This window comes from Polyodon spathula, chromosome 2, assembly GCF_017654505.1.
Source record: "Polyodon spathula isolate WHYD16114869_AA chromosome 2, ASM1765450v1, whole genome shotgun sequence".
NCBI classification, from domain to species: domain Eukaryota; kingdom Metazoa; phylum Chordata; class Actinopteri; order Acipenseriformes; family Polyodontidae; genus Polyodon; species Polyodon spathula.
Genome location: NC_054535.1, coordinates 98764217 through 98783367, shown reverse-complemented (window position 1 = coordinate 98783367; position 19151 = coordinate 98764217). Strand labels below are relative to the sequence as shown.

General features: G+C 37.5%; 1 protein-coding gene across 1 annotated transcript in view; it reads left to right on the top strand.

Moving 5' to 3' along the window:
• The window catches only part of LOC121327294 (leukemia inhibitory factor receptor-like), a 56812-nt gene that overhangs the window by 6281 nt on the left and 31380 nt on the right, over window positions 1-19151 (top strand). The window contains exons 2-5 of the mRNA XM_041271238.1: window positions 13211-13352; window positions 14882-14999; window positions 16267-16409; window positions 16635-16798. Coding sequence (XP_041127172.1) covers window positions 13274-13352; window positions 14882-14999; window positions 16267-16409; window positions 16635-16798 — 504 coding nt within the window. The 5' untranslated portion in view covers window positions 13211-13273. The remainder of the gene's footprint in view (window positions 1-13210; window positions 13353-14881; window positions 15000-16266; window positions 16410-16634; window positions 16799-19151) is intronic.

Here is a 19151-nt window from a genome sequence, read left to right as displayed (position 1 = left end):
CTGATTCCCGCACTCCCGAACCATTGCTTTATCAACATTCAGACTGAACTGGCCCCTGGGATCCGTAGCAAACAGCTATTGGTTAGAAAGTCAAGTAACATGATCAAGTCTTCCGTTCGTTGTAACTGCAATGCAATAGATTAATGCAGGCATCTTTCAGACTGGATAAGTAGGGCAGTCAGGCAGATGCGAAAATGCTACACAACAGGCTTGAAATTGCACGTTGTTTAATTTGCTGAAAAGCATGGCAATCGCAATGCTGAAAAAACAATACGTGACGAGATGAAACAAAGACAAATTTAAATACAGTAGTCCGTCACATGCGCCAAATGCGTTGGGACCAGAGTCAGGGCGGATATGTAAAAAGTCGGGTGAATGAATTATGTTTTAAATACCATTATACACAGCTGTGACAATTACTATATTCACACAGTTATTGTTTTGAGATTCAGCTTTTATTAGGGAATGCCCCATAAATGCCTTATTTAGAAAGATAGTGTATTAATGCTTGTGACAGAGTAGCTGTCTGCCACGTGGGTGCATGCATTCGCTGCTGAGTGACAGGCAGGAGATCGAGATGAAGGTTGGAGTTGATATGCCCGCAGGCAAACCGGATTTATTTACATATCAACACACTGATCTGTTCACATGACACTGGCAGGAGTCTGTGTTGCCATATTGTGAACCGTGAGTTTTGTCTTGTGTGTTAGTGTTTTGTTAACTGTTGTCTGTTTGCCAGTAGCACGATTCGGAGCTGTAGCAAAAGCCAGCACAAACACAGACAACAGTTTCACCCCTGCATTTCATGGAGGACTGTATGTAATACACCACTAGCACTCATTCACTGTCACTAGAAACTGTTTAGTGTTGGTGTGTAAAAACTGGATCAAACCCGGGGATTTACAAATACAGAGTGATACTCGCCACTGTATCACTCCATCATTATTATTTACAGGTGTTCACCATAAGTCTTTGGGCATTAATAAATTAATAAACACCCTTGCACCTGGAAATCATTGTCTGTCATTTTTTGTATCCATTCTGCACTGCACAAAGGTGTTTTCCTTAAATTTTTACGGTAGTATAAGTGATTACACAAAGCTGCCGTGGTAACAATTTTTGTAGCTTACAGTATGTAGTACACTAGAAACCTAAAGCCAAGGGGACACTAGTCTATATGTTGCCAGAAAACTGTAGAAAGGGAGATTTCTTTTGTAGAAAGTGACTACAAGTTTCGGGCAACTTTATCAAAAGAGAGTTTATTCTGTCGAAGCAACATTTCAACCAATGAAAAGTTACGAGAAAAAGTCATGTGACTGACTATCTTGCCGGCGAAAGGCTGAGGAAAAAGCCAATGTGAGATGTTGTTCAGGAAGAGGCTCATGATCGATTGTGGGTATTGTTTTATGTGTGTGTAGATTTAAAACGAACAGACGGAGAATAGGGTTATCTGCAGCTTGATGTGCTGTATCATAACTACAACTGTTTTTGAGAAAAGTTATAAAGGCTTCGGTTTTGATGAATACCTTATTTTTTTTTTTAGTCGTAGCAAATAGATCTAGTGAGTGTTTGTTTTTTATGACAAGCAGTTGCAGTGGCGTTTCAGGGGCTCGCAACTATAAATATATCTCGGTTTACCTGATTTTTCTGCTGGAGGTTCAGATACATAAATACATAATTAGAAAAATTATTTATTATCAACCCCAGATGTTAGTAATATTGATGGTGGGTGAAGGTTTGTTGTGTCTAGTACTTTTTTTTTTTTTTTTTTTTTTTTTTTTGAATTTCTTTTTGCGGTTTCTACAAGTTGTAGACAGGTGTTCAATGAAACTAGAAGCAACAGGTTCCATACATTTTCCGGTAGCATGTAGACTAGTGTCCCCTCGGCTTAACCACATGGTTATTAATATATTGAAGCAGAGTTGAAGTCATCGCTGCCATTTTAAGAAGGACTGATCCCACAGTAGGTAATGGTATTGGACAAGAAAATCTGTTTTGGTTCATTACGATTTCATTTCAAATTCCAAATTCTGAGTTAAGTGTACAAGAAAATACTTAACTACAAGGCAGATAAAAAGTGTGTCTAGGTATGAATGTTTAGAGAGATTGTGGTAACTGCTGTTTAGGTTTTTAATGCAACACTTTAACCAGAACTATTGTGACTATAGTCTTGATCCAAGCTGGAAACACAAATGCTACAGTGAAACCCTTGATTTTGTAGTTGGGCACGCTTGTATAGTTCTTCAGTACTGTTTGTAATGCATACATAATGTGCTGGAGTGAAATATCATTGCTAAAGCCATTACAGATTTTAAACAAACTGGATTCCTGACAACACAGCTCTTTCCCTTCTATACTTACCGTTATTCTTTTTATTTATTTATTAATTTATTATTCATTAGTGGTTTCATATTACAAGAAATGTCAGTAGGCCTTTATGGTATTGAATGCTTTATTGAACAATGTACCATGTTCATGGAAGTGGTCTTTTATCCATGTTTCCCCACGCGCTGGCGCAGCTCATAAATACCAGTTAATAAATAAACACTGGTAATATTACTGTACCCCTTTTAGATGTACCAGTCTAAACTCTAACATTAGCAAGTAACTATTTGGTGACTAGTCTTTTGTTATTTTCTTACTTAAAAGTATTTATGTATTTTGTTTAATCCACATAAATTATCTACACCAAGAAAAATAAACAATGGTAAAATAAATGGTATTATGTTATCATGAGGATTTCACAAATATGCTGTCGAGTTCCAGTGCAATCTGCTGATAGCTGCTTATCAACAGACCAGCCTTATAGTGTGTCTGTGTTCGGTGGAGCTTCTAAAATGTCATGCCGCCTAATTTTCCCAAGTCTAGTGCAGGGATGGAAACAATGCTCCATTGCGTAGCAGTTTGATCCATTCCTGGTTTTAATAAGATACACATAGGCTTGTTTTCTGTGTACTGTACTGTGGCTAATCAATCGTGTTGAAACCTGGAACTGGTGAGATTGCTATGCCGTGGGTGTGTAATTTCCATCCCTGCAGTGTAAGTAAGAAGTCTAAACAAATAAATATGGAGAATCACAGTGCTGTGAAATAGAAATAAATAGTTACATTTTTTGACATAACAGGTTGAAAGGAAAAATTAACAAAGTGTTCATCAGCATGATCAACAAAAAAACATACTTCATTTCTTGAAAGAATTAACTTACCTTGCATAAGCAGGTTTTCAGAGCTCTATGGGCCAGTTAATGCATTACAGATAAAATAACTACATATAGCGCTTTTTAAAAAAAAAAGACACTCTTAAACTTCCATTCCTATACTCCACTCCTTGTAATTAATTTCTTTTCATCACTCAGTTAATTAGGTAAAAACGGTCTCCATTTGAAATCTTAAATTTTTTCATACACAAATTTCATTTAATTAGGTAATGTATGTCATGTGTTCATGCCTGTTACATAGTGCATTATACTAGAGTCATAAAAGTGAAAAAACCTTATACAGGGAGCCTTTTCTCTTGCTTGACAATTGTGGAAGGGCTATTATATCTGCATTCTTTTTACTTGCACACCATTTCCTTGGTGGTTGATATAGGTAGTCATGAACCCAGATAATTAAAGAACAGATGCAAGAAGATGTTATAAATAAAAACTACAGTGGTAAATGGTATCAAATTAAGACACTGTGGAAATAGGCATGTTGAGGGCGCTGATTTATGGGAAAACACAAATCAATTTCATCATGTTTATGGAAAGCCCACATCCTGCAAGAACAGACTTAACAAGGGAGAGCTTCTGTGCACATTAGGCTTGCTGCAACGTGCGTTTGGGAGGCGGTACATCTACTGAGCATGAGAAGAAATGATGGGATGTCTACAGTAGCTGTTAATGCTTAACAGATTTGACAGATTTAATTATATCAATCTCAGCTGATATGAAACTACCTAGCCTCTACATTGTAACTGGAAAAATTGTTTTATGTATAGATATAGAAGATTGTTGCACAAATTCAATATGGTTGACCTTATAGAAATATCATACTTGTGAAAGAGCATATGTATACAAGCTTCTTCATCATGTACCCTGTAAGTTACAGTAAATATTGGTCATTGACCATTCACCAAAGGTGGTGACTCCACAAGTGTTGGGGTTGATAATTGTTACTGGTTAAAAACCCTAATTATTGTGATAGTTTCAAAGGCCTTTAGTTTATAGTGATATGGGGATCAAATATATTTTCTTTGTGAAATGTTACAGATCCCTCACTAGCTGCAAGATTTTAGTTACTCACGTTTCCTAAATACTGCACATTCCAATCATCACAAGATTGTGATTTGCAATCGCATGCATTCTGTGCATGCTCATGTGTATTGTTTAGCATGTGAATAAGTTTTGAGAGGGTTCAATGTTAAGGAATGTATGCTCTGTGGATTACAATACACATTAAGTAGTTTTCCAAATGGTACCTTTATTTGCCAAGCTCTTTCAGTACATAAAAAACATATTCCAGCCAATTGTGCAGCTGTTTATTGTTTATCTGGGAATGAGGTTAATAGTTTCTTGATAACTAAACACAAGTTAAGCACATTTGCTTTGAAAATAATAAATAAATAAATAAATAAATTGTGCGCACTCCTTTGCTTCCTGCAATGTCAAACTTTGAAATACAAGGACAAGTTGTACTAAACAAGCCTGAAAAACATAACTGTATAATATATGTACAAAGTAAACAACAAAACAAAACAAGCACACATGGCTGCCCTAACCCCTACAAACCAGTTCATTTAATTAAAATAGTTCAAATGAGCCAAAAAGGTAGATGGATGGTGAAAAACAATATACAGCAAATAGGACTGCCTGGAAACATGACACATTTTCCATTCCCCTGAATTTCCTGGGAATACCTTTTCTCCACCCACATGTTCCACAGAATTTGTAATCATTTTGAAACTATTTCAAAGTTACTGCCCTTTCAATTCACACTCGCTTAGGCTATACAATGAGCAGAAAGCAATCAACTGAAATTATTGGTCAGCTTCTCTTGAAGTCCAAAAAACCAGAGTAGGATAATTTCCTACAGACACACACACACACACACAAAACACTTGTAAGCTCCTCCCTCGATGTCAGGTGCCAGTGCAATGTTTGGTTGTTCCGTGAATCCTCCGTCAGATGTGGGAAATCAGTCTGCTGCCTGAGTTGAGGCTGATGAACATCTCTGATGGCTTACACGCTGCTTGCATCCTCCCTGATCAATGTAACTGATAATATAGATTATCAATTTTTGAAAATAAATAAATTGTACAGCATGTTCAGATGAATTACACTTTATTTGCTTCTTCAGAACATATTTTAGAACATGTAATTATTCTAGAACATTTCATTTTGATGGTCTGGTTAAAGGATGACATAGTTTAACCACGCATGCTTTTCCTTTTAGTCTTTTGAAAACAAATGGGTAGATCTGCCAAAAAGTTCTGTGGTTAGTGTAGGCTTTGTTTGTATTAAAGTATATGAGTGATTGGAAACCAGGGTTGCTTCATCCTAGACAAGCTTGAAGCAAGATGACAGATGATTTTCTAACATTCAGATGAAATAGCACTTTGGAAATATTTAAAGCATTCAGTGATTTAAAGAGCCATCCTGGATAGTGCCTATTGGAATCAATTCTGAGCACTTCTGCTGATTTTGGTTCTTTTAGTCAGCAGCCTTTTAATACAGACATGTAAAGCTACTTTTACATGGTAAACGTTAAATAAATAAAGGACCAAAAGATTTTCAGCAGAAGAAAAGGGTGATGAGTAATAACATTGCTGGAGGAGAATCTCTTATCGACAAAGGACACAAATAGGAGGATAATCATTGATGTGGCACAATGCCATATATGCCAGCAGCCAGTGTTTGTTTATTAGCTGTGTGCTGGAGGTTTTCAACAATGTTCTACTGTGTATGGTTCACGTTCAGTATTGGAGTGTAATTTTTGTTCTCAATTTTCTATCACCCAGTCTAAAAGGTTTTTGTTTAGCTTTCTTCCATTTTGGCGTGTAGCTTGATATATGTTGGTAGGCTGGGTGGGGCATTCACTTTTTTAACTGTTCCAGAATCACTAAACATTAAAGCTGAATACATAGAGCTAGAATATTTGTAATTGGCAAACCAGTTGAAAAAGACCACTGCATTCACAGCATCTCTTGGCGCTCTCGTTTCTTCAGATATGGTTCTGTCTAAAAATGTTTTGGTTTTTTTTGTACAGCCCTTTTTATTTCTCTGAGAGATTTTCAATGTTCTCTTGGTTTTAAAACTGTGCTTCCCTGAAACCAAAGATCATACCCAGAGTCGTATTAGAAATGCATTAAAGGGTGTGAAGCAGTCATGCTTCAACACAATGGAAAAAACAAACCTCACCTACACTGTCTTACGTCTTGCGTAGCAATCTCCATCCTGTGTGGGCTTCGTGGATCAACAATACACTGTTTTCCTTTCTTTAGATCAATCTCTCAGTATTTTCTTTGTTACCATGCGAATGTCATCCATCTATTATGTATACAGTATTTCACTCAAGCATGATGTCAGAATAAATAGGCCTGTATGCTAATGGGATTGCTTTGGTGTGTTTCAAGGTAATAATGAAAAGGAGGGTGGGTTCTATTATTACCCCAACAGGTGTCAATAATTGCTAATGTCATCTCAGCTGTTTCTGTTTTGCTGTTCTGTTATTGACATAATGGCAAAGAAAACAATGGCAGAACAGTGTCCAGTTTTTGCATAATATTAGACAGGATCTGTTATCCCTGATGCTATCTCCAGCTTTGCTTCTGTTTGACTGTTATCACAGTACACAGAACCTTATCGGTGCAGTAAAGATAATTGAATCCACTCACAGCAGTATTATGCTACAGGTGGCTTCTGGTTTGATGGGTATTTGTTAAACCAGTGCATTTTGATTTAAGAGCCCAGTGTCATGCGGGTCAGCTATGATTTCATGTTGCTTTTGATAAAACAGGGTTGACCTGGGTGACAGACGCAAGTAAACAATACATATATCAGTGGCCTGGAAGCAGCTTGTTACGGACGCTTCAATCCAAGCGTCTCTGGATTGAACCATCGTCCCAAATGTTGATTAGAGCAAATGTTTCTTCATCCCTGCTGCAATCTGGCTCACGGTGTGTCGCAGTCAACAAAAATATGGCTAAACAGAATACACAAACGCATTCCTTGCGGAAGTGAAAACGTCACACAGGCGTGGCTGTTTGTTATTCCATGGACTTATGAACAGCCACCTGCATTTTGTCTCGCTCAAAGCACATCGACCCACATTCTGAGGTGGGTCGCTGGGACCTGGGTCAACCCGAGTATGACCCAAGTTCATGGTTTCGCACAATGTGGGATTGTGATCTGGGTAGCCAGAACCCGTGTCTGGACCCGGGTAGGAGTGCCAGTGTGAAAGGGGCTTAAGAAAAAAGTTAGGGAAGAGTCCTTCTCAATATATCACCCAAGAACACTTTAAACACAACTGCCATGATGCCTGACACATTGTCACATGTTTGCAGATGCTGAGAACACTGGACTAAGTTGGAGCTCAAGGGCAAATGACACCGCAAGTCTTGTAGCATGTTGATCCAAACCATTTCACAAGTGTTTGGTTTGTGACAAAATAAACAAACTGAAAGAAAGGTTTGCCTGCGTATGTAGCGGGACAAAAACATGGAGAGGCCTGGAAATAATGTTTGCTTAGAGCTGCATTTACAAATGACTTTTGTAATTTAATGATTGTGAGAGAATGTTCTAATTAATAAATTGTCTGACACTTGGTTTAAGTAAGTACAAATGAATCACAAAGTGGCAGTTGGTTAGCCTTTACAATATCCTGGGGGATCATGTGGGCTTTTTACCAAGAATGTTAAAAATGAAAATATCCATTATTTTTAAGTTCCATAATAAATCCTTGTGAGGTTCTGGAATGCTTGAAATATGAAACTAAAACTGTGAACCTGAATGAACACTGCATCTTTGATGCCAAGTGCACCTTAGAGATTATAGTGCTGATTCTGTATACAGTGGCCATTATTATTTAAGCAACAGGAGTTAGCTTTGCAGTTTCCTTAGTTCTCTACTTGCTGGTCAATTTTACTTTGTCTAGTAGAAGTGATCCACTGCGGTTATTTTATATTTATTTGATCAGTTGCATGGTTTACATTACCTAGGGGGTACTTTTTGCTTTTTGCCATGCAAGTAAAACCCCTCCTCCCCATGTTATGCAGGCTTCTACATGTTAGCCTCTTAATTAGTTCAAGTAGCAGTGCAGGGCTGTTTCAAGGCTGGGAAGAATTTCACAAAGTATGGTGCCAAGTTTCTCGGCTTTTACAAATGGAAGTTTCATTGTGAAGCCAGCTAGGCTCTTTGTTCTTTCTTTCACACAAGCCAGATGTTTCATGCCTAACGCTGCTTAACTAAAACCAATTACCCTCAGTACCTTTTATTAAAGTCTTCTGTGCACACAGACATAAGGTATGGATCTTAGTGAAATGAATAATCGGGTATGTGGGGTTGATGCATTCAACTGAAATTGACATCTGATATAATATATAGTAGCCTGTAATGCGTGGAAGGGTTTTGAGTACATAACTGATGTGTTGTACAGTTCCCACACTGCCCCTGTATTTATGGTAAGGGTGTAACAGATCTCGACAAACAAGCTAACAACTTGCAACTCGCCTGAAGTGTCTCGGGGCAAATTTTGACAAGTCTACCCAACCCATTGGTTTCAAACTAAACATATTGTGTTAATAAATGCAGGCTTGTTATGTTGACTGCAAGTTGACATTGTAACATTGGAAGTTGATTCCAAGTACATGGAGCTCAAAAAAAGTAGTTTCAATCAATCTTAGCCAATACTGTTTGTAGTGCCATCACATGTTCCTATATGAAATGAGCTTCAACTATGTTAATGGCGTTTTTCATTTTTAATGGTATTTTTTTCATGGGCAACAAAAAAATTGTTGAACACCTTTTGTACTTTTCAATGCTGCACTTCTGCAAGAGAGCAACTACAATAACGGATGAAGCCAGATTTTGACAAACGTTCGTTGTGCTTATAAGTTGTATAAAAGGCAACTGAAAAACTAATATATAAAACAAGACCATTCTGTAATGTTTGTTGTCTTTTTAGTGTCCCAATTTAATTGTGTGTGAAAAACAGTACAAAAAAAGAAACCTTTTTACAAAACTGCTGTAGTAAGATACTGTTCAGAACAACCATTGAACTGCTGCATCCAGCAACTAAGTTGTTTCTTTGTCATTGTAAACCTTTACAACTGTTGTATTACTCTCAGAAAATGTACTTTTGTTTTTGCATTTGCACTTCAATCTAGAGAACCACTTTGTGATGGGGAAGCAATACGGCCAGAGGAGATGTTGAGCGCTACAGTAAGAAGTAGAGCAGTATACAGTACTTGCAGCTGAACAAAGTCTATTTCATGAGTCTATTCTATTTCACCTGTAACAGACTTGTATTACGAGGAAACCATTCTACCAGCATTGCTTCTAGCAGTTCTGTGTCCACTGTCTGTCCTGACCCCACAGAATTCTGAAATCTCTCCCTTTTCTTTTGCAGTTTTGTTTTCCTATACTTATGAAGGACTTAACCTCTATATCCTCTCCCAAGAACAGTAAGTCTTCTCACAGATCTGGCTTTTGAGCCTGACATTGGCTCTGACTTTGCGTCTCCACCACACAACAAGTTTTACTGTCCTTCAGGGGCTCCACTAATAGCGGTAGGTCCTGCCCTGAATTTACAGGCTTGGGTAGCTCCTCCATTAAAACTACTGTTAGCAAATATGGCTGTCCTAACACCTCTATATACATATCGGCTGTTGTGTATATTTGCCCATCCCCATGGAGGAAGTGAATCTTAATCTTAGCTTCATTCCATTGACAGGTCTCTGTCAATGCCTGTGTACTCCTGCTGTCCTGCACACACCTCCCTCCTATTCACCCTTACTTGTACCACCTGCTCTACACTGTTAGAACCAGAGTCTATTGTCTTTTTTCGGGGGTTTCATAGCACAGATTAGCTGGATTATTTTGTCTTAACGGACAAGCAGGTTTTATATGCCCTCCTTGACCAGAATAAAAACATTATTTTGCACCTCTGAGTTTTCACTTCATTATTGTAACTAAGCTTAGGGATTTCACTACATTATTATAAATAGGCTTGGGGATTTTACCCCAGCCCTGGACACATGCATCCCCATCAAAACGGAACGTTGTGGCTCTGGTCCAGGCTGCTACAACAGTCTTCACCAGGCAGGCTGCCTACTGTGCTGTAATTGGACTCCTTCACCCAGGTCCTGATCTCCTGGCTCAGGATCTTTAAGTACTATTCCAGAATGTCGATCTCGCTGACCTCCTTTACAGTTTTAGATTCATGTTTAATCCATTTGTTAAACAGGTCCTTTATATGAACATATAGGTCCCTTGGCATCTCCCCCTCTAACACTTCAGTGTTTTGGAAGTGGCACCTGTAAACTTCAGGATTGATCTCATATTTCCTTAATATTGCCGCCTTTCACATAGTCCAGGGCAGGATCTGCCTTCGTAGCTATATAGGTGCTTCTAGCTTTCCCTGTTAAGTGTGATGAGCTGGATGGCCCAGTCCTCTTGTATGTCAACAAGAATTGTTCAATGTCAACAGATTCTTTTAATTCAAGGAGCTTAGGTCTTTTAGATCTTCTCACAGCTCTTGATAAGTCAGAGGCACTCACCCTGGCTCCTCCTCCAGGCTCTTGGTGCTGCTCCTCGACCTCTTGCTGTAATTGTATCTGGTGCTGTCTTTAAAGCATCGTGGATTAAGAGACTTCCCAATAACCAGCAGTTTCCCCTTAGAGCCATCCGTTTTCGCAGTGACAAGTACAGTAAGTCGGTCCTTGCTTTGTTTTTCTCTTTTTGAAAGCTAACATTTTATGGGCAAGCAGTTTCCAAAATAAGCCAGTCTTCTCTGCATTGGAAAGAATATTCCTGCAAAAGAGTAACCACTGTTGTTGCTTTCCACTGCTTTATTGCATTTAATGGAGCAGCATTGGTTTCACCACACATCAATTTTGTCATGCTTTGATTTAAAGCAGTCAATCCATGCTTCGCAGCACTTGAAATCTTCAAACACCGGATCATGAGCAAACTGATCTACTCTTGTTAATAAAATTCATCCACTAATTGCCACATTCTTAGCACGAGCATTTCGCATCCACTTCAAAAGACAGTCTTCAACTTTATATTGTGACTTCCTACTTCTATTTCGGCTGACACTGAAGCTCCCTTCTGAATTCGCACCAATAATTTTTTTCTTCTGATTAAGCCACGAAATCACTGTGGTTGTTGGCATCCCGAATTTGCCAGCATCATCACTAAATTTTTTTTTATTATAATATCCCAAATAACCTGAGCTTTAGAGCCAATTGAATGAGAACTAATTTTTAACCAGCTGCACTTGGTAGTAGAATGAATGAATGAGTGAATGAATGAATGAATGAATGAAGTTCAGTCACATGAAATAAGAGTGTCAAGTAGAGTTCAGTCACTTGAAACGACAGTGCTGAGTTATCCACTAGTCTTTTTAATAGTATTTATCCCTGTGGTACTGGTAATAAGTGTCAAGTTACGAGTAAATCGTGGTGTCAGATAAAAAAAAAATGAAGAGGCAGGATGCATATATTTTATATGCAGAAAATCCTGGACCAGGACTGACTGTCAAAGTTAAGCAAAGGTGTCAAGTTATCCACTAGTCGAGTTAACTGTGGTTGACTGTATATTAAAACACATGAGACAGAATAAATGTCCAAATATAACTATAAGTCAAATACATCAAGTACAACAAGTTATTATCATGTTTTGTTTCTGTGAGCTGCTGAAAAATTAAATGCCCGTCTCAGTGACGTTGCATGAAATAAAACCAGCAGGCAGTGAAATTCAGTCTCTCCCCCATCCAATGGTAGGCGTTATGTGTTATATTAAAATAACTAACATAACAATTCAAATACAAAAGTGAACGTGTGTTACATTGTTTTGCTAAAATAGCAAATTGTTGACTTGGTTGTACAATATGTGCCTCTAAAAACGTAAACCGAAAGTGAAGAACAGCTGCCTCGGTGCACCATACTGCAAGAAAATGTGTAGGAGTTATATATATATATATATATATATATATATATATATATATATATATATATATATATATATATATATAATAATGTGTGTGTGTTAAATTGTAGTGATTCACATGATTTCATCATAAATTCAGCAGTTCCTGTAGGTTCCCTCTGCTGGGTAGTGCATTTTAAAGCAAAGACTCAACCATGAGCACCAAGCCGCTTTCAAAAGAACTCCGGGACAAAGTTGTTGAAAGGCACAGATCAGGCAGAGCAGGGCTGTTAGGTGACGTAATCACATACAAAGATATAAGCCCGTTATACGGCTGTTTTGTACAGCTGTATCGGCACTATGCTTTAGTGCAAGAGGTCCTGGGTTCGCGCCCGCCCTCTGCCTGCATGTGGATTGCCTCGCCCTGGGTGAGGAGCCTGCCTGCGGGGACCGAGATCACAGCAATATATTGCTAATGCACTATGTTTACTGCCTATTGTCAGTTTGTTTCTCAACACCATGTGTTAGAAATGTATTATTGTGGTGTGCTCCATGCAGTACGGTTTATAACCATAAAGGCAAAATGAACATGGATCTGACTGGGGCACAGTACATTTTGTATCAATCACATTTCTCAATTTGCAAATGCAACTACGTCATGTCTTTGTGTGTAGGCAGTCGTTTGGGTTGGGCCAGAGCAGAATTTGGACAACATATATAAGTTACAAAAAGATAGATAGATATATAGATACAGTATGTATAAGAATTCGTGATATAAAACCTTTCCAAATGTTTCTACAGTTACTTGCCTTATAAAATATTACTGCAGTTATGTGGCTTACAAATGCATTTTACAAACATAATCTATTTTGCGCATCTATAAAGTTTACAACCTACACGGTACACTACAGATCGTTATCCAAATATAACATTGTAAAGCCAATAAAATTCAGCTCAATTACTGTAGGCTCTGATATCATAGAATTTTCCTGTGGACACGGAAATTAGATTTTAGTTTACCAAAGTAAATGTATCCAATGTAATTTAACACCTGTCATTGTCTTTTTTTATTTTTTTCAGGGGGATTCGGTGGGCTATGATTTGGTGGTTCTCTACTTTGGTCAGTGTACTATAAAGCACATAATGCTGCCTAAACTGCACTTACAGACACTGCTGACCACAGTCATGCTCTTGGCGCCGCAGGTGGATGTGAGTGAAGAAGGTGAGTTACTGACAGAGAGCATTGTGCTTATTATAGCAGGTGAGGGGTCTACTCTTAAAGTGCAAAATTGAATTGAAGACTCATTAGTATTGTGAGAAAATACAATAGCAGACATTTTATTAATGGAGCAGAAAAGAAGCAAAGATGATGCTTATTGGTTATCATCCCCTGCTGGGGGGCGGTCGTTTATACTTTATAATCCAGGGCTGGCAATGGAATGTGAAACAAGCAATGTGATTGGTCGAGCAACTTCCAGCTGTCCGTATATATTGGATGGACAGTTGGAGCTTCATCACATTATTAGAAGTCACTTCAAGTAATGTATGTTTAGCAGTTTGTAAACGCTAAAGAAAAACAGACACTTCTGCACCTTATCCAACCCTCTCTGACACAGACTTTGAACAAATTACTGAAAATCGAGATGCCGTTGAATTTATTTTTATTCCGCGTGTCTGTTCTGCACAGTTTCTACACTCAAAAAAAGCTCTGCCCCCTGCAATAGCAATGTGCACAATATTAGAAAAAAGATGCACTTTCTTTTACATGTTTTAATTAAATTGATTTACTGAGCTTAACTTAGTTATAAATGGGACTATTTTATTGAAGTAAGGATATTGAGTAAAGAAAAAAAATATTTTTTGCTCAACATGATTTTATGCTTTATTTTTCCTTCAAATCAACTGTTTTACCTAGATCATAAATGCAATAAGGCCTTTTAGGGTATCTGTATATGTCGAATATACAGACTTCTCCGGGGTTGGCCTGGCCCAGAGGCGTGCATCTATTCGGCGTATACGAACACCCTGCCAGGCCTTATTGGATATGGACGGAGGTGTTATGTCACACTTCACATTTTTTTATACATCTGGAACCAATTCTCCAGTTGTGATTAAACATTTCACTGGCATTTCTTATTCTATACTATTCTGTGCATACTGCTGATATTTCTCATTTTCATTACACCAATGGCTTTCGTTTTGAATTTACAGCTGTGGCGGGACGTGTTACTGACATATTTCTTTTTATTTGACACGAGTAATAAAAATAACCCAGAGACAAGGAACTAGAAGATCACTAAATCCTTTTTTTTTTTTCTGAAAGAATAAAAATCCAGTTATGCTGCAGAAGTAGTGCCAAATGGCACCTTAATAAACCCATTGTGTTTAATAGTTTTGTACTGTAACAAGAAAAAGACACTCAAAACCTAATGGTACTGGTTACTTTGACCTATAATCACATATCCATTTATTTTTTTATGTTTACAAACTGTTCTATCACAAATCATTCCTCTTACATTATACCCCTGGGATGCTTTGTTTGCTAGTTTTTATTTGTATATTTTTTTTTTCTAATTTCCAGTACGGCTATGGTTAGCCCAATCAAATTAGAGCATGTCTTTAGAAAGCTAAAAAAAAAAAAAATTGTGGAGAGCCAATCATGAATCTCCTGCTGCAGCTGTGAAGGGCATACTGCTCATTTTGTTAGTCTTTGACGTAAGCAATTTAACATTCCCACCTTCTCCCTTTTAGATTCTCCCAAGGCTCCCACGGACCTGAAGTGCGCCACACATGACATGCTAACGTTCATCTGTTCTTGGAGTGCTGGACCAGAAACAAACCTGAAAACCTCCTACAAAATCTGTTACAAGTATGCTAAACTTTCTGAGCAGTGTGTCCTAAAATCCACTTTAAAAAAAGAAAAAAAAAAAAACTTTTAAATTGTACTTTAGTAAAGCAAGCATACATACTTTAAGATCGCTAAAATGACCCTTCATGCCGTTTTCAGTGTTTTTTCAGACGAAAATGCAGGACAGATTCTCCTGCACTGTTAGATGTTTGATTTTCATAACCCTGGAACACAGTTGGTATGTTATCCCAGTGGCATATTTCGATCTGCTGCTTTTTAGATGTCACTTGCCATGGCACTGCTGTCTGTCAGTTCGCTCACCAAATTCCGGCATTTATTCTTTTTCCAGCATTAATTTAGCACACTTCAGCTGGAAGCAGTTGATCTTTCTTGGTAACATGCTGTTATATTAGTAGTTTTGAAATTAGAAGCTTCTAACCTTATGATAATAGATGGTATTGACTGTAATACTAGGTACATTTCAAGCAACTTTCTTTTCTGGTAATTTTTCAAGCAATTAGTCGTAGAAATATTTTCCCTGAGGTGCTCAAATCAAGATTGTTTGGATCAGGACTTCTCAAACTCAGTCTTGGGGACTCCCTGTGTCTGGTTTTCATTCCAGCCGAGCTCTCAATGACAACTGTACCCTTAATTGAGCGATAATTTGCTTAATTAGACCTTTTTACTTGTTTTCCTCTCTAAACAGTTGCAGATTTCAAGTTCTCGATTACATTTTTTTAAGTAACTTGAACTGCAGCTGTTAAGATATGAAAACAAGTAAATGGGTAATATTAAGCAAATTATTAGTTCAATTAAGGGTATAGTAAAGTAATTGAGAGCTCTGTTTGAATGAAAACCAGCTGACCCAGGGGATCCCTGGGACCGAGTTTGAGAACCCCTGGTTTAGATATTGTTGCTTGAATTCTTTATATTGCGAAAAATGCTCAAAAACGTTACCTGCATAAATTACCAGAAAAAAGTTGCCTGAAAATGACCTCATGTTATTGGACTTTAGGTTTGTAACATCTTACAAGACAAAGATGTATTATGAGGCCAGAGTAAAGTGTTCATAACTTTGTACGTTACCCAATACAAATTGCAAATAGAAATTAAGAGGAGGAGGAGGAGGAGGCAGGGCTGTATTCTTTTAGGCTTAAAGATGTTTGATTTTTGCTTTATAGTTTTCTTTTAAATTGATGGTCCTCCATGTGTATGTCCTTCAATAATCTACAAGCAGTGATCAGAAAAATAGCTTTTTCTTAAGAACAATTGTCCGATTTGTTTGTAGGCCAACTCACTGTGAGAGTGTTGAACGAAATGTCAGTGGAAAAATAAACCTGCCTCTGATTGAAGCAGCACAAATACACATAACTGCAGTAAATACGCTTGGATCAGCCACTGCGACCTTTCAAGTCACCAAAAAGGACATTAGTAAGTATTTAAGTTGTTTACATTTTTAGGTATCTGTAAAGTGTGGTCATAAATATTGAACACAGTAATCTGACATTTAAATAGGGTATTTCCTGATTTTGTGTTATTTTCTAAAATAAAATATTGGCAGCCATGGCAAATGTTATTTTAGAAAACAGAGAAATAATGCTGGAAATAGTTTATAAAAACTGTTAGACCTGCTAAAAAACTGTCTCTCTTTTTTAGCATTTATTCCCCCTGTGCCTCAGAATGTTAAAGTTGTGCCAGATTTTTCATCTCAAACCTTGTCTTTGAAATGGACTGGTGGTATCTCAGCACTTGTTATTCCCACAACCATTGAATTTGAGATTCAAGTTCTCTGGACTGAAAAGATGGAGGTTATACACACTGTAAGTATATTAAGTAATTGAAAAAAGTTTCATTTTTTTTTAGAAGGATGAGTATTGGGGAATAGAAAGCCATCCTCAGAAACACCTTATTGTTGTCATTTCTGTACAGTGATAAAATGATGGTCCTCTGTATTTAATGTATTATTACCTCCTGCTGTGGATCAAATCTCCTGTGAAGGGGATATAATGGAGTCGCTCGTACACATTTCACAGATTTCTCCACGTACATGGAAAACCCCTCATCCAATTGTCGTGAAACTTGGAATTAATATTATTTGCCATTGGTTATTGAGTGTCAGATTCTGGAGGTTTAGGGATGTGTCTGTCTGTATGTTGCTGTGGCAGGGCAGAGCCTGGCATGTAAATAATGTTTTGTTTGTATGTTGGTGGTGGTGGTTGGCATGGATGGGGTTGATTCTTATCCCTGCCAAATACATGTGAGAGTGTGGCTGTTCCCAAGTTTAGATAATTTGTGCTAATTGGGAACAGCCACATGATATAAAAATGGAGCGAGACACTCCATTGTGAGGGAAGGTTTTGGAGCCACATGGAGAGAGACAAACACTCCTCTGTTTAGATTTAAGAACTCGGTGATAATGCAAGATTGGGGTGAGGGATTTTCTTTTGATTTATTTGTGGTGTGTGACTGTTTTGTTTAACGTTTGTATTTTGGCTCTTTGAGCTGTCTTTTTGTTTGTCAGTGTATTTGAAAAATAAGAAAACTTTGCAGTTCAACTGTGAGTCTCCTTCCTACCTCCTGAGCACCTTAAACACTCAGCCATCCTGCCACAGTCATATTTACATTTTTGCATATATGTGGATAATCACTTCTCAAATTGTCGTACAACATGGTCATTCCTATTTTATACTATCCTGTACATACTGTTTGTGTTTTGGTTTATTAGAAAAAAACGTGCTTTTAATAGACTATTTAATAGAAATCACATTTTTGATTTTGCTCAGTTAAAAGTCTACAAAATAGTGATAATCTTGTCTCCTAATCTAAAAAACAGCTGACTTTGTGAATTTAAAATTTTCAAAATGGTGCATTGTTTGTAAAAAACTACTTTAGTGAACGTGCATCTTCTAGTATGTTAAGAAACCCATTTATTTGGTGTTGTCTGTTGTGGGTTCATTAATTAACATTATAGACTGCTCAGGATCTTTCAGCCATTCAGAGCACACATTTCTCCTTCTGTATTCTACGACACATCACATATAAACCTTATTCATAACATCAACCATGCCACTTTCAGTTTTTACTTTGTTATATTCACTATAGCAGCATGCTTGAGGTGACCTGCTTTGAAACAAATTATACCTGATGCAACTCTCGGAATTCCATTCAACTGCAAAGTCCGTTCAAAATGGTGACATCACAATTGGCAGTGTACCTCAGCCACTAAAGCCCTGGACACACCACCCGATTCGATCAGTATCAACCCTATTTTTCAATCGCATCGGTCAGTGTGTTATGCTTTGCGATGAGATTTTACAGGCTTGGCCAATCTATTTTCAGTCGGCTCACAAAGTTTAAACAGGTTTAATATTTTGCGATGCGATTTCCTCACATCGGCTGATGTGTTATAGTGTGCAAGTCTCAAAGTCAGCATTCAGTCATATGACTGGAGACCGACATGCATGTATTCTCTCTGTATTAAAAATACACACACACAGAGTATTCCACTGGTTTTTATATAATGTCCATGCCAATATCTTTTGAAAACAAGCTCCGACAGCCCCATAAGCATTGCTCTTTAACTATTAGATGAAATATTTACAGAATACTCAACTGCTGCTATAACCATGATTCATTTATTATTAATAGTGTTTTCATTCAATTATACCAAATCACATTTTTATTTACAATGAAGGGAAAACATAGTACGTGTTTTCATATAAGCATTGTAAATAAAAACATGATTTGGTAAACATTTTATTAATACACTATTAATAATAAATGAATCATTGTTGTAGCAGCAGTTTTTAAGTATTCTGTAAATACAACCACCCCTCGTTATCGCTCTTCTCTATACTGTGGCTTCGGATATATCACGGTCCTGGAATTGGCTCCCCATTTTCACTGTCTAACTGTGTATGTTTTAGCTGTAATATACATAGGCACTTAGAATTACTGTTTGTTTTGTTTTGTACTGCACATCACAAACAACAATATACAAAACAATTACAAACAGAGCGTTAATATCGTACTGTTATCATATGCTCACGTGTTGCACAATAACACAAAGCAAATTAAATATCTACTTGCTGAAGCGGTTTTTATTTTAGCCATTGATTAAATAGCGGATTTATATTGGACCCCGCCACCCGCGATATATCGAGTGGGGGGGTG